This window comes from Mizuhopecten yessoensis, unplaced genomic scaffold (assembly GCF_002113885.1).
Source record: "Mizuhopecten yessoensis strain PY_sf001 unplaced genomic scaffold, ASM211388v2 scaffold11009, whole genome shotgun sequence".
NCBI classification, from domain to species: Eukaryota; Metazoa; Mollusca; class Bivalvia; order Pectinida; family Pectinidae; genus Mizuhopecten; species Mizuhopecten yessoensis.
This window is the reverse complement of record NW_018408833.1, coordinates 1,423,192-1,441,569: the sequence shown is the minus strand read 5'-3', so window position 1 is coordinate 1,441,569 and position 18,378 is coordinate 1,423,192. Positions and strand designations below refer to the sequence as shown.

Genomic DNA, 18,378 nt, shown 5'->3' with positions numbered 1-18,378 from the left:
GAACTTTGTCTGAGTTTGAACACGGATAAACTTAGTTTAATATGTCAATGGGCATGTATCGGAGAGAGTTTACTTTATGTTTCTATAATACAGTGGTTTATGCGAAAGGAAGGGATAAGTGACTGGTTAGTTTGATTTTGTCATGAGGCCCTCCAAGGGTCAACTATTGTGATAGCCACGGCGTATTCTTTCTCTGTCGGTTCTCGTGATTAGGGTCAAATGAGATACGTGCGCTTTTAGATTTAAATAATTTATAATATTACGGGTTCAGTAAAATGGTATGATTTAATTATATTGCTGAATTAAACGATTTTTTGTTTGTTTTTACATACAAATTTAGATTAGAACTAATATGAATACCCGGCTTCCTCTGGCGCGACGACGCAATATATAAAAAAATCTCTCGTCGTCAGAAAGCTACATTATCGCAGCTAGATTAAAAATGTCAAAATGACGGGGCAGGATGAATAACTGAGGAAGGAGAACCTACTTCTAGTAAATAGGATCACGTAACATTTTCTTTTAAATCGTAATATTTCAACAGTTCATGTTTTGATATGTTGTTGACTTAGAATGTATGATCATGTTACAACCTTTTATCTATAAAGAACTAATTTTCGACTTCAGATAGAATCGGAATACGTATTGAAAACATTGAAAACGTTGCAACAATGACGCGTGCTGCCGATAACTACGGTTTCTGTTTCGGACAAAAATGAAATGATTAAAGAAAAGTTGGCTCAATATAAAAAAGGGTCCATATATGCACTTTATGAAAACATTTGAAAAGGGATATTAGTCTCGTGAAAATTCCTTTTTACAGAAAGGTTTGTCCCATGGTTGAAGAAAGGTGTTTAGTCCCGTACAGATGTCACATTCTGGTACTAAATTCAATATATATTTATATATATATACTTTATGTTTATGCCTATTGTCATTGTTGACATTTAATTATAAATGTATGACGGGAGAAGGCTTTGATAAATTGTAAAAACGTGTGCCCCATCCCTTGTTCAATTTTATTGGGAACACATATGTTTAAAGCTAAATAAATTTAAATTCTGAAAATTGGCAAGTGTGCAATTAACTTCTGATGATGAATAACTACTGTTCAATAAGTTTTAATACGGACTTAGAAATCATATTACTTGGTTTCATAGTGCGGTAAGAAGTTGCAGTTGCCTGACGCCCCTCTCTTGGGACGCCTTGGGAAACCGTTTCATCTCGCCCAATCCGCTCGTGTTTACTGCCTTGTCAGGTGACGTTATCGGGGCTATTTTTAGCAAGGCTTTCCCGAACAATTCAAGTGGTCAAACTGGACATTTGGAACGGACTATGAATATGGGGATAGCGAGGGAACATAAGTGGAAGTGCATACAATACATACATTCATTAAAAAAATATGGCTCTTCACGTGATGTCCCTTTAAACGTTCGTTTCTATTTCAAATATACTTTTATACTGAATGTTTAAGTAGGAACTTTCCTGAATACATTAAACCATGGTGTATGGCATCTTTTGATACAAATTTTTGATTACTTTTCGTTCTTGAGAACAAATTTGCGTTTTCATTGTAACCACAAAACACCAGAAGGTAAAAGTTCAGCAAAATATTCACACTGAGGATATTCAAGTTCATCAGAAATACCTTAAGTTTATCATATATGGTAATCTTAATATACATACCGTAAAGCCAGCTTTAAAGGACTCACTTGACCTAAATGGGCCAATGGAACTCTCGTTAAGACCACGCAGACGAACTTCACATCTTACCTGAAAAAAACACCAACAGTGACAAAATGGCGCAGATATACAAAACTGCGTCTGTCAGTCTCATGCACTATACAAACATATAACAGACCAATAAAATGAACCATATTTCTAAATATTTTCTTCGGGTAGGAAAGTAGAGATGGGAAGGTATACATATGCATACAGGTTCATATTGTACAACCAACGAAACGTGTCCGTGAGACGTTTTTGATTTCTAATACATCATGATAACTGACCGGTAAAGCATATGAGCAAAATGTGTACGAGTCGACAACAATTAAATCTCTGTTGATTTGGCTACATTATGAGCGTATGCACACTTAGTTGTTATTAATTTTCGCAATGAAGCTAAATCGATTCAGCGGCAATTTGTTAAACACCTGTTTATAGATGTGCGAGAGTCTATGAACCCCCTCATCTCGATTCAACTCTAATTTCCATAGACAGAGAATAAATGTATTCAAGTGGAAGCCATCTGGAAACGCCACAGCAAGCAAGTTCTGAATTAGCTTGCCAAATACATACCAACAAGACCGACAAGAGTAACACAAACGCTAAACACTTCCACTGACGTCAATGTGGATGCCATGTAATATGTAGCTATAATGTAAAAGTTATTGAAGGTGAGCTAGCAAGTGTAAATACAAACAAACTATTTAAGCTATTGTGTTAGTTAAATAACATATTATTTATCACAATTAATACGGAGGCGTAGATGAACATTGCTTCCGAGAAATGACATTTCAGCAGCGTTACAGAATGTACCATGTAAACATTACATCTGGGAGAAGACGTTTATCACGATTATCATATAAACTTTACTTCCGGGAGAAGTCATTTAATCATGGTCACCATGTAAATATTAATTCTGAGGCAGGACACTTTATCGCTGTTTCCACGTAAACATCACTTCCGGGGGAAGTTCTTTTATCACGGTTACCATGTGAACACTACTTCCGAAAGGAGACATTCTATCAGAGGGTGAAATCAGCAGGTAATCTAATTCTCTGGACGCTGCAGCTCTATTTGATTTTTTGAACAGATTTATACTATGGGTAAGCACTGTTAAATGAATCACTCAGAAAATAAAACGGTCTGATAATACCCAAACCATCGCACCAAATACACATTCATATTATTTTGGTTATGATTATGTCAAAACGAGGCGTGATCAAAGTAAGCTTTGCCGGATAAAAAGGTGAACGTACTATTTCAAAGCCAGTAGAAAGTATGGTGACTGCTATCTATTATCAACATTATTCTGTCGAAACGGCACATGAATGAAAATATATACCAACATTACTCCCATTAAGAATAGCTACACTCGCCACAATATACTCAGTGAAAAGTATTTAGGACTTTACTTACGAGGAAATTCAGTTTGTATGTACCTCTCCAGCATTCCTCCAGCAAACGAGTGGTCGACAGGTTCGTGTATGCTACCAGTGCATGGGAACAATTCGTCAAGAGGTTATCATTGATGTACCAGTTGATGTCGTATAAATACTGCTCAGCGGTTTCGTTGTCATAATTGAAAGTTATATTGTGTTCAAATTTTATTTCCGTGTTTACTGCGTTGACACTAGGCAAGGTTAGAATTGGTCCTATTCTCTCTTCCAGTCCAGGCGTTATCGTAACGGTGTATGGAATGTCTACAAAACCTAAAAAATACAATAACGATCCTTTAATATTTATCTTTTTTATCATTATTCACGCATTAAACAGTCATCTTATCACATGAAAAAGTGTAATATTTGCGGCCTTTTACACGGTATCAAATATTGACTTTATATTAGATAGACTTGCTGTTACTCTCGAGATGTTGTCTCAGAAGTAGACAAAGATCAGTTCTATCCAAGATCGGGTCAATAAATGTTCAATGCCATAAAACAAATATCAAAATACACTTTGTTAATAAAATGATGATGTGTGCCAATATGTACGAAAGTATGAATTGGTAAGTAGTACTATGACGTGATATGTAAAGCAATTTAATGATGCAGAACGGATTAATCATAATCCATTTCGATAAAGGATATGATTCCAAATTGACAACACATAAAATGCCGCCATTGGAATGTTCTTTGTGTCATCAGAAAACATCCAGCTGCCACGTATATCCAGCTGCCACGTTTATCGAATGGTTTTCTGCAATGTACAAGTATCACCTAATAATTAAACATGTGTGACAACATTGTTAATTTATTTCACTAGGTCTCACCTCATCAAAATTCTGACAATATGTAATATACAATAATATACAAAATCATGCATAGACGATCTTTTCTTAAAGCAAGTCGAATTGGAAATTATAAATATATTAAAGACAAAGCTATTAAGCATCAAATTAAAACATATAATACTGTATATTCTAACGACCGCAATCTAAAAACAAACAAAAAATATCATCCTTTCCCAAAGAAAAACTCACAAATTAAGATCGAATTGTATCTCCCATCCTCTCCTAGAAAACAGAGTCTTATATATTTAACAAAATATATCCAAATAACGAAAATAACCTCCAATATTGAACAACATATTCCATTAACTCTCTAGCGAAAATAACCTCCAATATTAAACAAAATGTATCCCTCACCCTCAAGCTAAATTACCTTCCCTTACCAAAAAACATATCCTGCACTATCGATAAAACCTACAATATTAATCCAAATATAACCCTCGCCCTCTTGCAAAAATAACTTCACACTTAAAACAAAATGCATCCTTCACAATATCAAACAAAACATATCCTTCACTTTCTACCGACAACAACCCCCATACGATACAATATACATCGCTCACTCTCCAGCAAAAACACTGTCCCGCACTAGATATTTATCCTATCCTCTATCTTATATTTAAACACCAATGTCGTTAAGAAGCGTCAATATTGAACAAAAGAAATATATTCCCGAACCCTTTTCCGAAAAGAACAAAAAATGTATAAAGAAATACAAACACAGAAGAAACGATAAAAATCTCATTTCCTTACCTTATACTTTTGCCCACTCCATAGCAATACCCCAGTCAGCCCCATTAATCCTTGAAGTTAACGTTTAAAAAAGTTAGTGTTTCATAAACATTGCAGTGCTATACCAGTGTTATAGTGAAACATAGCATTATTTAAACTTGATAAATTGACGTGTTTCACGTAGAACGATCACTACACCCTCCGCTACATGAATACTCTCAACACGTGTTCAAAAACTTGTTAAAGCAAAGCAGCTACCACTTGAAATATTGACCCTGTTCTCGGAACAATTAACTATCCGCAGTATTATATCAGCTTTCAGAACAAACAAATGCACCCTATGTTGCATATAATGTTACGGAAATATTAGGTTGTTTCGACGTTACACCTTTTTATAATAATACGAACGTTTTATGTTTTAACATTGCAACTATTATTACATATATGATATTTTTGGTCGCCTGTTGAGTACAAGACATATAAGTCAGGGTGTGGATTAATCTTGAACATGTAAAACAGATACCGCATTTTAATTCACAGCATGTATTACACAGAAAGTTTTGCAAATTTCAGATATTGGTTGAGCACATATTCAAGTTACAGGTGCTCAATTGGAGTGATCACCTCAAATCTTAACTACAAAAAAAATGGTTATTTTTTAAAGAAAGCAAGAGGAAAGAATTAAAAAAATCATGGATGCAAAAAGCAATGAAAATAAACATTTAAGAATGGAGAATGCACAGTAGTAACAAATGTACAATGAAATACGCGATTAAGGATGAAGAATTTAGTGCGACGCATGTAGCATTTAGAACGAAACGTATGTAAATGATTTCGTGAAGAATGAAGAGTAAATAATTGATGACGTTCCATACATTATACATTAGATACACAATTAATGAAAAGTAAAACTAGATTATAGTAAAATATGTAATTCAATGCAAAAGGAACCATTCGATTGTAATTAATTTTTTAACGCAATATATAATCCTGTTTTTTTTTCTTTCTCATTACCCGATTTTTTAATATGAAATTAATTATGCATCCTGATAAAAGTAGCAGCGGCTTAATTTAGAAAAAACGTGGCCCTCTTATTAAAAAAACCCGACTGATATCAAATAAAATGTATTTATCACATAATTCACTGTGTTATCCAGTGCATTTACCAATGCCAAATATTTTTTGCGTATTTACCCATGTAATATGACCTATAAGCCGTGTGATTGGTAGTAAATATCATTTGTTTCAATTGTGACGTCTAGGACAAGTTCATGACGTCACATACTTACGCATTGGAGTCAAAATGCCGGCTTTTTACATTTCAAAGTTGCATACAAATTGTCGTTTTACACAAATGAATGCCACACATCTTGATTATGTGATAAAAAGGATCGTATACTCGTTTTCATTACATATGAAAATGATGAAACTCGTCACGAACTTTTCAATTTAGCTCGCCAAAGGCTTAATCGAAGAATTCTTTGACTCGTTTTATAAATCTGGAAACTCATGTAAGATCCTATATATAATGTATGGAAATTATCACAGATGTTAATATTTTGACAAATAAATTATTATACAATGTACATATTCGTCCATCAAAGTATAGGTCAATGTGTTTATTTACAGGTGCTGTGGCGAATCGACGCAAACAACCGTTGTTTAATTCGAAATTATAATATTTATTTGATATAATGTTAATTAATAATTTCAAAAACATTCTTTATGTAAAAGTGTACCTACTGATACAGCCTGGCGTGAATCCTGTTTCCGATGATTTACCATCTGGACACTTTGTTTCAGTTCCTTAAAATTAAAAGATAAATTGAATCAAACAGATGTGTTGTAGGATTTGCTTTTAACATAAAAATTCAATAAACGATAAAAAAATGTATTTAAGTAATATAACATTTATTATTATTATTTTATAACTTGATTGATTCCGACAAAATAGCCACGGTATTCCAGTTTTTTGAAAGATTGCTAAGTTGCTGCAAGTCAGCCATCATCTCAGTCTTAACACATTCACCCCTTGACATATGAATTGGACTTGTCCAATCTTTGATTTGGTAAGGTTAACATGTGAATTTAGGGTGAATAGGTTGAATTTACTTACCAAAGCAATATCCATTGTCTCCTGGGGTTCTCTTCAGATCGTAGACGTAAAAGGAACCGCAGTTTTTTACTCGGACTGTTGACCATGTAGGGAAACAAGGTGAGAATACGCCAACAGCACACATCGTCACTGATTTAGTCTCTCCGTTAGTTGGCAAAGCTACAAATGAATCAAAACGACTTTTATTTAAACATATTAACCGTCTTACGATGAAGTTAAATAAAAAAATAAAAAGAGTTTTGGTTCCTGACGTTGTCTTTTTCTGGACGTAGAGTTTTGACATTGTCCGTATATCTACTCTAACTCTCTTCATTTCCTATTTTACCCTTTAACTCTTTTTATACAAATATGTACTAATGTTTTGTGTAAGAGCATGTCACACGCCGATACAACAATAGATAAATATACCTCATTTTGTTGTTGGAATGTTAGGTCATTAACTCATTCACCCCTGAAGACACATTTGAACTCCAATTCAATAGTTGAAATAGTTCATGATGAAATTTCAGGGGGAAATGGTCGAAGGAAATGACAAAGAGTACAAATGTGTTTCAGAGCAAACACTGTTAAAATCTTAGTGCATGCTGACAATTTTCGCAAGTTATTCTAAACTATGTGTTTAATTGTAATGCTTAGTTTCATTGCACACAGATAAAAAAGATAAAAAAAAACCATATGTTTAGCTTTTAGATGTAAGAAGACAAAAATATCCTTGAAAGTACTATATGCATAAAAGGTATGGATTACCTCCCCTTATACATAACCGGTATAGCCAAGTACCACAGGAGGATATCTGATCAGAGGTCTGATTAATAAAGTTAGAACATTTACAACTCTGGAGACTCTAGAAACCAGATTGTTTTATGTACCGGAAGCCTTCGGAGCAATTAATTCTGGATTGTAACTTTTTTATTGTTTGTATGCATAGAAGAGGCAAACAATATATTGACATTTATAAATACCTCGCTCTTTAACAAGGAACAATAAACCAGAACAAAACATGCAAGAAAGGCTTTATTTTTTACTTAATGCGTTTATCTATGCACTCATAATTGTTTGTTTTTTTGTCAAAGTGTGAGCAAGTTAACATTAAAAAGGAAAAATAAGAAACACAGGAAAAAATTCACGATTCAGTTTCTTCTGAAAACTTGTTAAATGGCTCAGTTAAAACATTCACCCAAAATTGGATAACTAACTATAAGTCTATTCCTACTTTGAATTGAAGAGTTTAAAAGTGCCTGTAAGGGTAAATAGGTTAATTCAGGACAAAAAAATAAGATAAAATCACATTACGACTATAGCAGAAAATAGATTTAGATATTTCTACAGATATCTAATTGAACATAACAATTTCAATCCGCCTCAACAAACCACTTAACTTTTATAGCGCTTGTTATGACAGTATTCATTTCGGAGGATTTAAGGCTGAGTCGCCTTGATCAGTTGATGTTGAAGGTCACGGGCGGAATGACAGGATGGTCCATTTAAAGAGTATTTATGCAACAATGTTAACATTATAGGCGTCAGGTGTTCCTTGTTTAAATAAATGCATTTTCAAAAGTATATTACATTCTTTATATCGGGAACTTCCTTGTTGGGAATTTATCATCCCGGTTGAAAAGTAGGACACTGTAATGTTAACTGAATAATATCAGCTGTTTTAGAATAATCACAGCGATGTAGATGGTATTGAATATCCACAATGGATTTGTTGAATTTCTTAATTATAAATTATCAAATTTGTTTTGATATACTCCAATATTTCCATTTCAAAACGGAATTACACAAACCTATATGTTGCTTGTTATCCCCATATGTTGAATACTAGAGGAGATTGTAAACGCGCAAGCTATTTAAAAGAAGTCACTGAATAAATTACTGTAGTTTTCATTATTCTCTAGACTTGACTTTCATAACTTTACAGCAATTGTAAGTTTTTTTCGTTTATAATGGAAATGTCCCGGTCTCCAAACTAACAGCAATGTTTCAGATGTAAAGTGATAAGCGATATAACTCGATCTGTCCCGTAGTAAACACGTGTTTACATCCCTCCCTCTATGACAAGACTAACAGTGGTATGCCGTTGTCTGGCTTGCTGTCTGGCTATTCTGTTTCATCAGACTCACTATACTGTTTTATGTCATGAAGGAGGAGTTTCGTTAACTTCTGTCCAATGTATACGGAGTAATAAGCCTTTATTGATTTGCGTTAACAAGGTTTGTCCATAACTTAGTTTCACCTACACTCACAATACATGCTCTACTATTCTATGCTTCCTAGGAAGATATTATGTCTCATAAACTAGAATTGGCAATGCAGCCTCAATGCTCCTATTTAAATTTCGATTGTAAGTATATCACCTAAATATACAATAATTCTTATACTTCTATATCGTGAAATGACATAGCATCGCACACTGAAGTTTGGTCTCGCACCTTCTTATATATTGACGGTATAGGCTTAAAGCATTATTGGCGTGCTATTAACACTTTGTTTACAGAACAGAATTGTTGACGTCATAAATTTCTTTTGACTTGGGAATCCCCCTGTCTCAAACCAAGGTTGAGAATCTTTCCCAACCTTGGGAGAAAGGCGAAAAATTCTAAACACGAGGGGTAAAATTCTTAAATATCTAGCCCGAAGCTTAACCTTGGGTTAGGCTTTTAGGAATCTTTCCCCGAGAGTAACCATTTTTCTGTAAGCTCTTAAAATGAGTAATGATGATCTTTTCCCATTTGAATTGCAAGTGTGGATATCATGATAAGCAAAGGTTGACTGCCGCGTTTAGATTCAAACAGATCGGAGTCAACTTCCGTGATCTGCTATTGTTGTTGTGACGTTAATGTATTGTTGACGGCACGTCTTGTAATTGTTATGCAGGGGGAATCGCCCATTTTTACTTCGGGTTAAGCCAGAGATATCAATCACTGACCTGAAGTGTGGATATCTCTTTCTCCCCAACAGATAAATATATCCATACTTCCGGCAAACTCGTCTTTCTAGCAGATCACGGAAGATAACTCGGACTTGCTGGAAATTATGAAATAAAAAAAACAACGTTTTCTCCACTTGAGGATTAAGCCAGACAATCTCAACTCAAGATTCTAAAAAACATGTCTTGTTCTCGGCAAAGCCTCAGGCTAGACATTTAGGAATCTGATTGTTTGAGTTTAGATTTATGTGCCTTACTCCCAAGATGGGAATATATTATCAGTCTTATTTGGGGGAAAATGATATCTAAAACACGGGGATACATCTGCCCATGGTAAGAGCTAGTTTGATCTTTCATGGCTTTCCATTATGGAAAAAAACATCTTACATTGTCGGCTATGTGAGGAATAGTTTTCTATCACATATAATACTTAATATCGAATGACATGAAATGATTGTAGGGGATTGTATTTACTTTTGGCGTTTCGTTATGTACACTTCCGGCAAACTCGTCTTTCTAGCAAATCACGGAAGATAACTCCGACTTGCTGGAAATTATGAAATAAAAAAACCGTTTTCTCCACTTGAGGATTAAGCCAGACAATCTCAACTCAAGATTCTAAAAAAATGTCTTGTTCTCGGCAAAGCCTCGGGCTAGACATTTAGGAATCTGATTGTTTGAGTTAAGATTTATGTGCCTTACTCCCAAGATGGGAATATGTTATCAGTCTTATTTGGGGGAAAATGATATCTAAAACACGGGGATACATCTGCCCATGGTAAGAGCAAGTTTTATCTTTCATGGCTTTCCATTATGGAAAAAAACATCTTACATTGTCGGCTATGTGAGGAATAGTTTTCTATCACATATAATACTTAATATCGAATGACATGAAATGATTGTAGGGGATTGTATTTACTTTTGGCGTTTCGTTATGTACGTTATTAGAGTGAGAATAAGAATATTAACTTCGATAGGTCTAATAGCAAAACAAATCGTCTTTATAATTAACATGACGACGGTGAAAATAACCAGACAATGAGGTGTATATGAAATAGCTTACAACTTCCTTGTTCAAAAATAGATAGCATGTTATTAACTGAAATAAGATCTGATAATGGCCTCCAGCTTTAACGGAATTCCATACATATACGGGCGGGACCTACTTTCATCGTCTGTTAAAAAATGGCGATGGCGTCGTGACGATTACACTTATTTATTTCAAGACTTTCTAGTGATATTTGAGGGAAGAAAAATGATTTGAAATACAGATAGCAACCAACTGTTTGTCTAACACGGCCGGAAATGATAGGCCGGTGACACTGAACAAGATTAAAACTGTAGTTTGAAGTTTGAGTTTTTGTGTGCTTTGATCATGCGTATTGACACCGTGTTATTGTTTGCCCTTTTTGACATCGTGTTAAATTTCATTCTGTTGAAATTATACCGTTATGTTATGTAAGTGACTTTAGTCACTGTGGTATATTGTGTCCATATGTACATTTATAAGCTTTATTAGGAATGTTTATGAGACAACCAACGCTGCGTTAAATTTTTAACTCGTTGATTCCGGCTGTGTTATATGTTGTATTTACACTGTACATATTTTACTTTGTCCAATAACACTGTGCGAAATTATCCTTCTGTATCAATGGTGTAGAGTTTGTTGGTATTGTTTTCCAAATCAATTTACAAAAAAATGCATTCTGAACGACCCACTCATTGTTCATAACAGATATAAATGATCCTTTAATATACCTCACATAAAGGAAACAACTGATAATGCAAGCATATATATAACGACAGCGAATGGGTATGGGTCATTGTCATTCAGTACACACAGGTTTGTGTTAAGGATATAACAAAGTATTGTCATTCAGTACAAATTGTCTTGCATTAACGATAAAACACACCATTGTCATTCCGTAAACACTGCCTTGTGTTAACGATATAACGCAGTATTGTCAATCAGTACACACTGTCTTGTGTTAACGATATAACACACAATAGTCATTCAGCACACACTGCCTTGCGTGAACGATATAACACACAATAGTCGTTCAGTACACTGTTTTGTGTTAACACACAATAGTCAATTAGTACACACTGTCTTGTGTTAACGATATAAAACACAATAGTCGTTAGTACACTGTCTTGTGGGGACGATATAAAACACAAAAATCGTTAGTACACTGTCTTGTGTTAACGATATAAAACACAATAGTCGTTCAGTACACTGTCTTGTGTTAACGATAAAAAACACCGTTGTAATTCAGTACCAATTTTCTTGTGTTAATGATATAAAACACTATTGTCATTCAGTACACACTGTCTTGTGTTAACGATATAATACGTCATTTTTATTCAGTACACACTATCTTCTGTTATCGATATAGCACGTCATTGTCATTCGCTACACACAGTCTTGTGTTAACGATGTAACACACAATTTTCATTCAGTACACACTAAAGTGTGTTAACGAAGTAAAACACTATTGTCATTCAGTTCACACTGTCTTGTTTTAACGATATAAAACATCATTGCCACTCAGTACACACTGGCTTGTGCTAACGATATAAAACACCATTGTCATTCATTTCACACTGTCATGTATTTACGATATAAAACATCATTGCCACTCAATACACACTGTCTTGTTTTAACGATATAAAACATCATTGCCTCTCAGTACACACTGGCTTGTGCTAACGATATAAAACATCATTGCCACTCAGTACACACTGGCTTGTGCTAACGATATAAAACACCATTGTCATTCATTTCACACTGTCATGTATTTACGATATAAAACATCATTGCCACTCAGTACACACTGTCTTGTTTTAACGATATAAAACATCATTGTCACTCAGTACACACTGGCTTGTGCTAACGATATAAAACACCATTGTCATTCAGTACGAATTATCTTGTGATAACGATATCAAACACCATGTCATTTAGAGCGCACTATCCTGTGTTACCGATATAACACGTCATTGCCATTCAGTACACACTGCCTTGTGTTAACGATATAGCATACAATTGTCAGTCAATACATACTGTCTTTGATAAGCTTATAAGCTAATTCCTGTTGTAACGTCATTGTTAATCAGTACATACTGTCATGCATTAACATTATAAAATGTCATCGGACATTGGTATCAAAGTTTTACTTTCTTTACAAACAATGTACGTATTAAACTTGCTGCAACGTTTTACCACCGACGGGTCCATTTGTAAAGGTATGATTGGGTGAGCTATTTGTATTTTATAACTGTACAACGATGTGACGAAATTGTATATTTTTATGTCACCTGACCCGGGACTTTTCGCCTATCGATAGAGAGCGTATACACAATGCATTAGAAAGGTTACAGGTAGGGTGTATATCTAACCCCTCCCCTGTTATGCCAGTATCGGGTCATACAAATGGCTCAGACAGTGTCCCCCTCGTCTCTGTTTATGTTTTGAGTTTTACTGATTTTGATTGCTTCATTGATTTGTCACGTTTTTCTGTTATGGTCCCATTTAACTATCTTGGCATTGTCCCAATCGATGATGGGATTCTGGGTGTTAGCGTGATCTGTTAATGCCGATTTATTGTACTGGATGGCGAATGTTTATATAGGACAAACTGGAAGGAAATTTGGTACACGTCTGAATGAACATCAAAAGGACGTAGAGAAAATGAGCACAGTAGGCAACTAACATGGCGCTTTGAATATAATTTTTGTTTTATTCTTCAAGTTAAACTAGGCGTAAGTAGCTTTTTATCAATTGTTCAATATCCTTTTAACATTTCATGCATGCTCCATTTAAACGTGACACTTTAACCTGCATGTACTGTTCACATTCTGATCGTTGAAGTGATAATTGACAGCGACATAGCTTTGTCAATCAACAGAATGAAAGATAATAATAAACAGATTATTTCTTTGCTACTAGAATATTTTGGCCGAGAATTGAGGTATGTAACAAGTACTACCTTCGTTAGAACAAAGAAGAGCCTTTATCTTATTATATAATCTTATCACGTTTCGGTGACTGATCATATGGATTGATACATTCATGTGATTGACGTGTATGACACGAATGCTCAGTTGCGTCATACGTGTTAGAGTTACACAACTCAGAACAAATAGACACAAAAATGACACATTGTGTTTTTCTTCTTGTTTGATGTTCCGCTCTGTAACAATCTTCTCCTGATCGTCAGACTTTAAACTCAGAACAATTTATGTCACAGTGTTGAATACAGGATACATTTTCCTCAATAGTTAAAAGGTTTCTTGACGTAGTATTGAGGTTGAGAAAATGTTTCTAGTAATACATAAATAGGTGGAAAACAACTCAATGTGTTTTATCAAGAACATTACTTCATCGTAGGTGTTTTATATATTGTTACCTAAGATGAACCTAACACACACACCCACACACACCCACACACCCACCCACCCACACACTCACACACACACACAAACACACACACACACACACACGCACCCCCCTCACACCCACCCACCCACACCCACACCCACACCCACACACACACACACAGGTAATTGTACCTTTGACTGGTTTTAGAATAGATACAATTTGCGAATAATTAATGTATATCCTGCATCAGTAAGCCCACTTCTTTTTTAACAAACGTATACTATATTAAATCTAAAAATTAAAATCATGAACTTTTCTTGTGATACTAGTATTGCGCACTTAGTGTCACTTTACAAACAAACAGATATGACGTCTTTGACATTGCTGCTTTCTTAAACATGGAAAGCAAAATTTTTCAATATGATGCAAGTGAGTACGGAAGAGCATTAAGGCCATGAACTGTTTATACCTCGAAATTTCGTGCTATTAGCACGAAAAAAACGAATTTTAGTTATTTTTCTAAATGGCTCTAAAGCTCTTCCGTAGGTGAGGGCTACTATTACCTGTGTTGTATTGAATATGTAAATGATTGTTAATGTCTATATATAAAACGCTACTGAGTCATTTTTCTCCGTTAGTGTTATATATGTAGGAGAAGCTACACGGGTATTGTAACATTTATTCAAGTTTAGGAAGTTTTTATCAGTTAGATCACAATACAAAATGTATGTATAAATAAAATAAAATGTATGTATAAATAAAATAAATAAATATACAACATTTGATATAGCGCCCTATCTAGCCCTATCTAGCTAACATAAGCCACTACATACAATTGTATACAGTCAATGCAATTAGCATATATATTAATCAGCACAAATGAGGAATAACGTATAACGTCATGTTTCTTGAAAAGGAATTAAAGAAACACATTTTCACAGAGGTTTTCATATTGAAAATTCCAAAGGACATATATTTTTTGGTAATTTTAATTGTTCCAAATTATCTCCATATATCTACATGGAAATTAATCATTATCCTTTTTAAACACAAACACATATAGGGAGTTTTTGACAGATTACTAAAAGAACAGCTTAACCAATAAGAGCACTGTTGACTTGTGTTACTTACAATAAGAGCGTTGCTATTTTTAGATCACCTATATATATTCCCTATATAAACAGTGGCGAATGAAGATTTTGTACTCGTCTTCTGAAAGGACAAAAGGCTGTAATAGCGTACGTAGAAACGCCAAAATGAAGGATTTTACAAGTATTGGTAGCCTACACCACTAGGCATCATACCCTCATTTAAACGATATACGTGTTTGGAATAGTTATATTTGACATGTAAAGATCGCGATTGTTGAATTTCCAACTCACCCTTGTTAACTACATTGTACTAACACCTGTCCTAGAAACAGGGTATTTTCACGACGGGATATTTCAAATTTATCTTTTCTTGTCCTGTTTTAGAATCTTCCTCTCTATTCTCTAAAGAGATGTCCCAAATGGCTTAATTCGTGTTTAAGATAAAGTTAAGGATTCATAATTCATTACCAGCCGAAAGGTTTAAAAGGCAATCGGTATATAAAACTGTATGTTTGAATAAGAGGATGACTAAAGGTGATTGCATTGCATGCATATTAAATTGTACCCTATATATCCTAAAGGGCAACAGCATTAACAACCACAAAGGCAATTAATATATTAGCATCAAAGTAGCCATTTATTAGCGTTTTTCCTTGTTGTGTTCCCTATCGACCCATTTATCACTTCCTTCATTTTATCACAATATAAATGTAGGATACACTATAGATCGAAGGTGTTGATTGCAAGTTAAATCGTAAAAGGAGACTCTTATTTGAAATGACTTAAGTTTCTAATACATTGAAAATGCTGATTAAAATATAAACGACTTACTGTCATCCATCCAAACCGGATTTCGTGTTCCACATTTTCCGGAGTCTGGAGCTGTTTGAGGTATGGTCCCGCCAGCACCCTACACCGATCTATACCAGCCCTCACTTATTAGTAGATCATTTTCATAAACAGTCCCAGCGGAGATCGCGGTGGATCGCCAGGGATCGTCAAGTAACTCGTGGTTATGCACCAGGCAAGGGTCATCGTCTTGGCCTGAAATCATTCACAATGGATAAAACACATTAACCTTCAACTTTAATGAAAAGTTTCTTAATAAAATCTTTGTATCTGCTTATTTATATTTGATTTGAATTATTATATTAAGGTCTCTGAGGTTATTAGAATTGTCTAGGTCATATTAGAAAAGTAGAAATGTTACCGATATATAGGTGAATTCAGCTTTTATAATGTTTTATACTTTATATAAAAAACAACAAGCTTAAATAAATTCGTACGGTTTTTGATTCTGAATAAAAACAGAAAATAATTAAAAAACCGAATACGTCGTCTAGATTCTTCTATCAAAACAATGGTAGTCATTTAACCATTTTTACTGATACTCACCATCTACCATAGCAGTCAGTAGCCATAGCGCTAACCAACAGCGATAGTACATCTCTCTGGTCCTGATTTTAGTTGTTCTCCTACAGACTGTGTATTGCTTGAGGTGTATACTATCTGATCTCTGACGTAATAGTATGGGTTAACCATTATTTTCAAAACTTCCTGGTACAGTGTGTCAGGGCATACATGGTTCATGCTATTTTTAACTGGATAATTTTGTAATTAAACACGTTATAATAACTAGGACAATTTGGAATATAAATCGAAATCGCCCTCCTTAACAAAGTGATACAGCTGGATAAGTTTGGAATCATATTGGCAAGACTGAACATTATTAATCTAGATCGTGAAGCGGTCGTATTCCAGTAGTAGAGTATGGAAAGTGGGACACCCGTGTTAGTAGTTGCAGGATGATGGGTTGAACGTTTTAGTAGTGATGGATGGTTTGTTCGCCGTAGAAATAGTCGCTTGACAATGGGGCGACCAACAAATTGGAAATGTTTGAGACGTTATAAGCGGTGAGGCGACATTATAAGAAGTGAATAGGTACTGAGGCGACGTTATAAGTAGTGACTGGGTAGTTAGGCGACGTTTATTAGTAGTGGCTGGGTAGTAAGGCGACACCATACGTAGAGACTGTGTAGCAAGGCGACGTTATAAGTAGTGACTGTGTAGTAAGACGACATTATTAGTAGAGACTGTGTTTTATTAGTAGTGGCTGGGTAGAGACTGTGTAGTAAGGTGACACTATTAGTAGAGACTGTACGACATTATTAGTAGAGACTGTGTAGTAAGGCGACACTATTAGTAGAGACTGCGTAGTAAGGCGACACTATTAGTAGTGACTATGTAGTAAGGTGACACTATTAGTAGAGACTGTGTAGTAAGGCGACACTATTAGTAGAGACTGCGTAGTCAGGCGACACTATTAGTAGTGACTATGTAGTAAGGTGACACTATTAGAAGAGACTGTGTAGTAAGGCGACACTATTAGTAGAGACTGAGTAGTAAGGCGACACTATTAGTAGTGACTATGTAGTAAGGTGACACTATTAGTAGAGACTGTGTAGAAAGGCGACACTATTAGTAGAGACTGTGTAGTACGGCGTCACTATTAGTAGAGACTGTGTAGTAAGGCGACATTATTAGTAGAGACTGTGTAGTAAGGCGACGTTATAAGTAGAGACTGTGTAGTAAGGTGACACTATTAGTAGAGACTGTGTAGTACGGCGACACTATTAGTAGAAACTGTGTAGTAAGGCGACACTATTAGTAGAGACTGTGTAGTAAGGCGACACTATTGGTAGAGACTGTGTAGTAAGGCGACACTATTAGTAGAGACTGTGTAGCAAGGCGATACTATTAGTAGAGACTGTGTAGTAAGGCGACACTATTAGTAGAGACTGTGTAGTAAGGTGACACTATTAGTAGAGACTGTGTAGTAAGGTGATGCGATAAGTAGTGATTTTGTAGTTAGGTGACGTTATAAAAAGTTACTGTTTAGTTAGGCGACGTTATAAGAGGTTACTGGGTAATAAGGCGACGTTAGTAGTAGTGATTTTATAGTTACCGACGTTATAAGTAGATACTTGGTAATAAGGCAACGTATTGTTATTAGTAAGAGAGTTGACGTTATAACTAGTAACTGGGTAGTAAGGCGACGTTATCAGAAGTAAAAAGGTTAGGTAATACATAGTTTCTGGGTAGTCTACGACGATA

At 35.0% G+C, this 18,378-nt stretch overlaps 2 protein-coding genes across 3 annotated transcripts in view; both read right to left on the bottom strand.

Moving 5' to 3' along the window:
• Positions 1 to 18,378, bottom strand: part of LOC110464568 (von Willebrand factor D and EGF domain-containing protein-like) — a 104,294-nt gene that overhangs the window by 20,027 nt on the left and 65,889 nt on the right. The window contains exon 6 of the mRNA XM_021519841.1: positions 1,687 to 1,773. Coding sequence (XP_021375516.1) covers positions 1,687 to 1,773 — 87 coding nt within the window. The remainder of the gene's footprint in view (positions 1 to 1,686; positions 1,774 to 18,378) is intronic.
• Positions 3,482 to 16,769, bottom strand: LOC110464555 (von Willebrand factor D and EGF domain-containing protein-like). 2 transcript variants are annotated; one of them, XM_021519826.1, is made up of 6 exons: positions 16,660 to 16,769; positions 16,096 to 16,308; positions 6,861 to 7,019; positions 6,488 to 6,550; positions 4,766 to 4,815; positions 3,482 to 3,921 (listed from the first exon to the last, which is right to left on the bottom strand). In XM_021519826.1, the coding sequence occupies exons 2-6, from the start codon at positions 16,103 to 16,105 to the stop codon at positions 3,907 to 3,909; spliced, it is 297 nt and encodes a 98-aa protein (XP_021375501.1). In that variant the 5' UTR covers positions 16,106 to 16,308; positions 16,660 to 16,769; the 3' UTR covers positions 3,482 to 3,906. The 2 variants fall into 2 exon arrangements, with proteins under 2 accessions (XP_021375501.1, XP_021375502.1); XM_021519827.1 differs by lacking the exon at positions 4,766 to 4,815.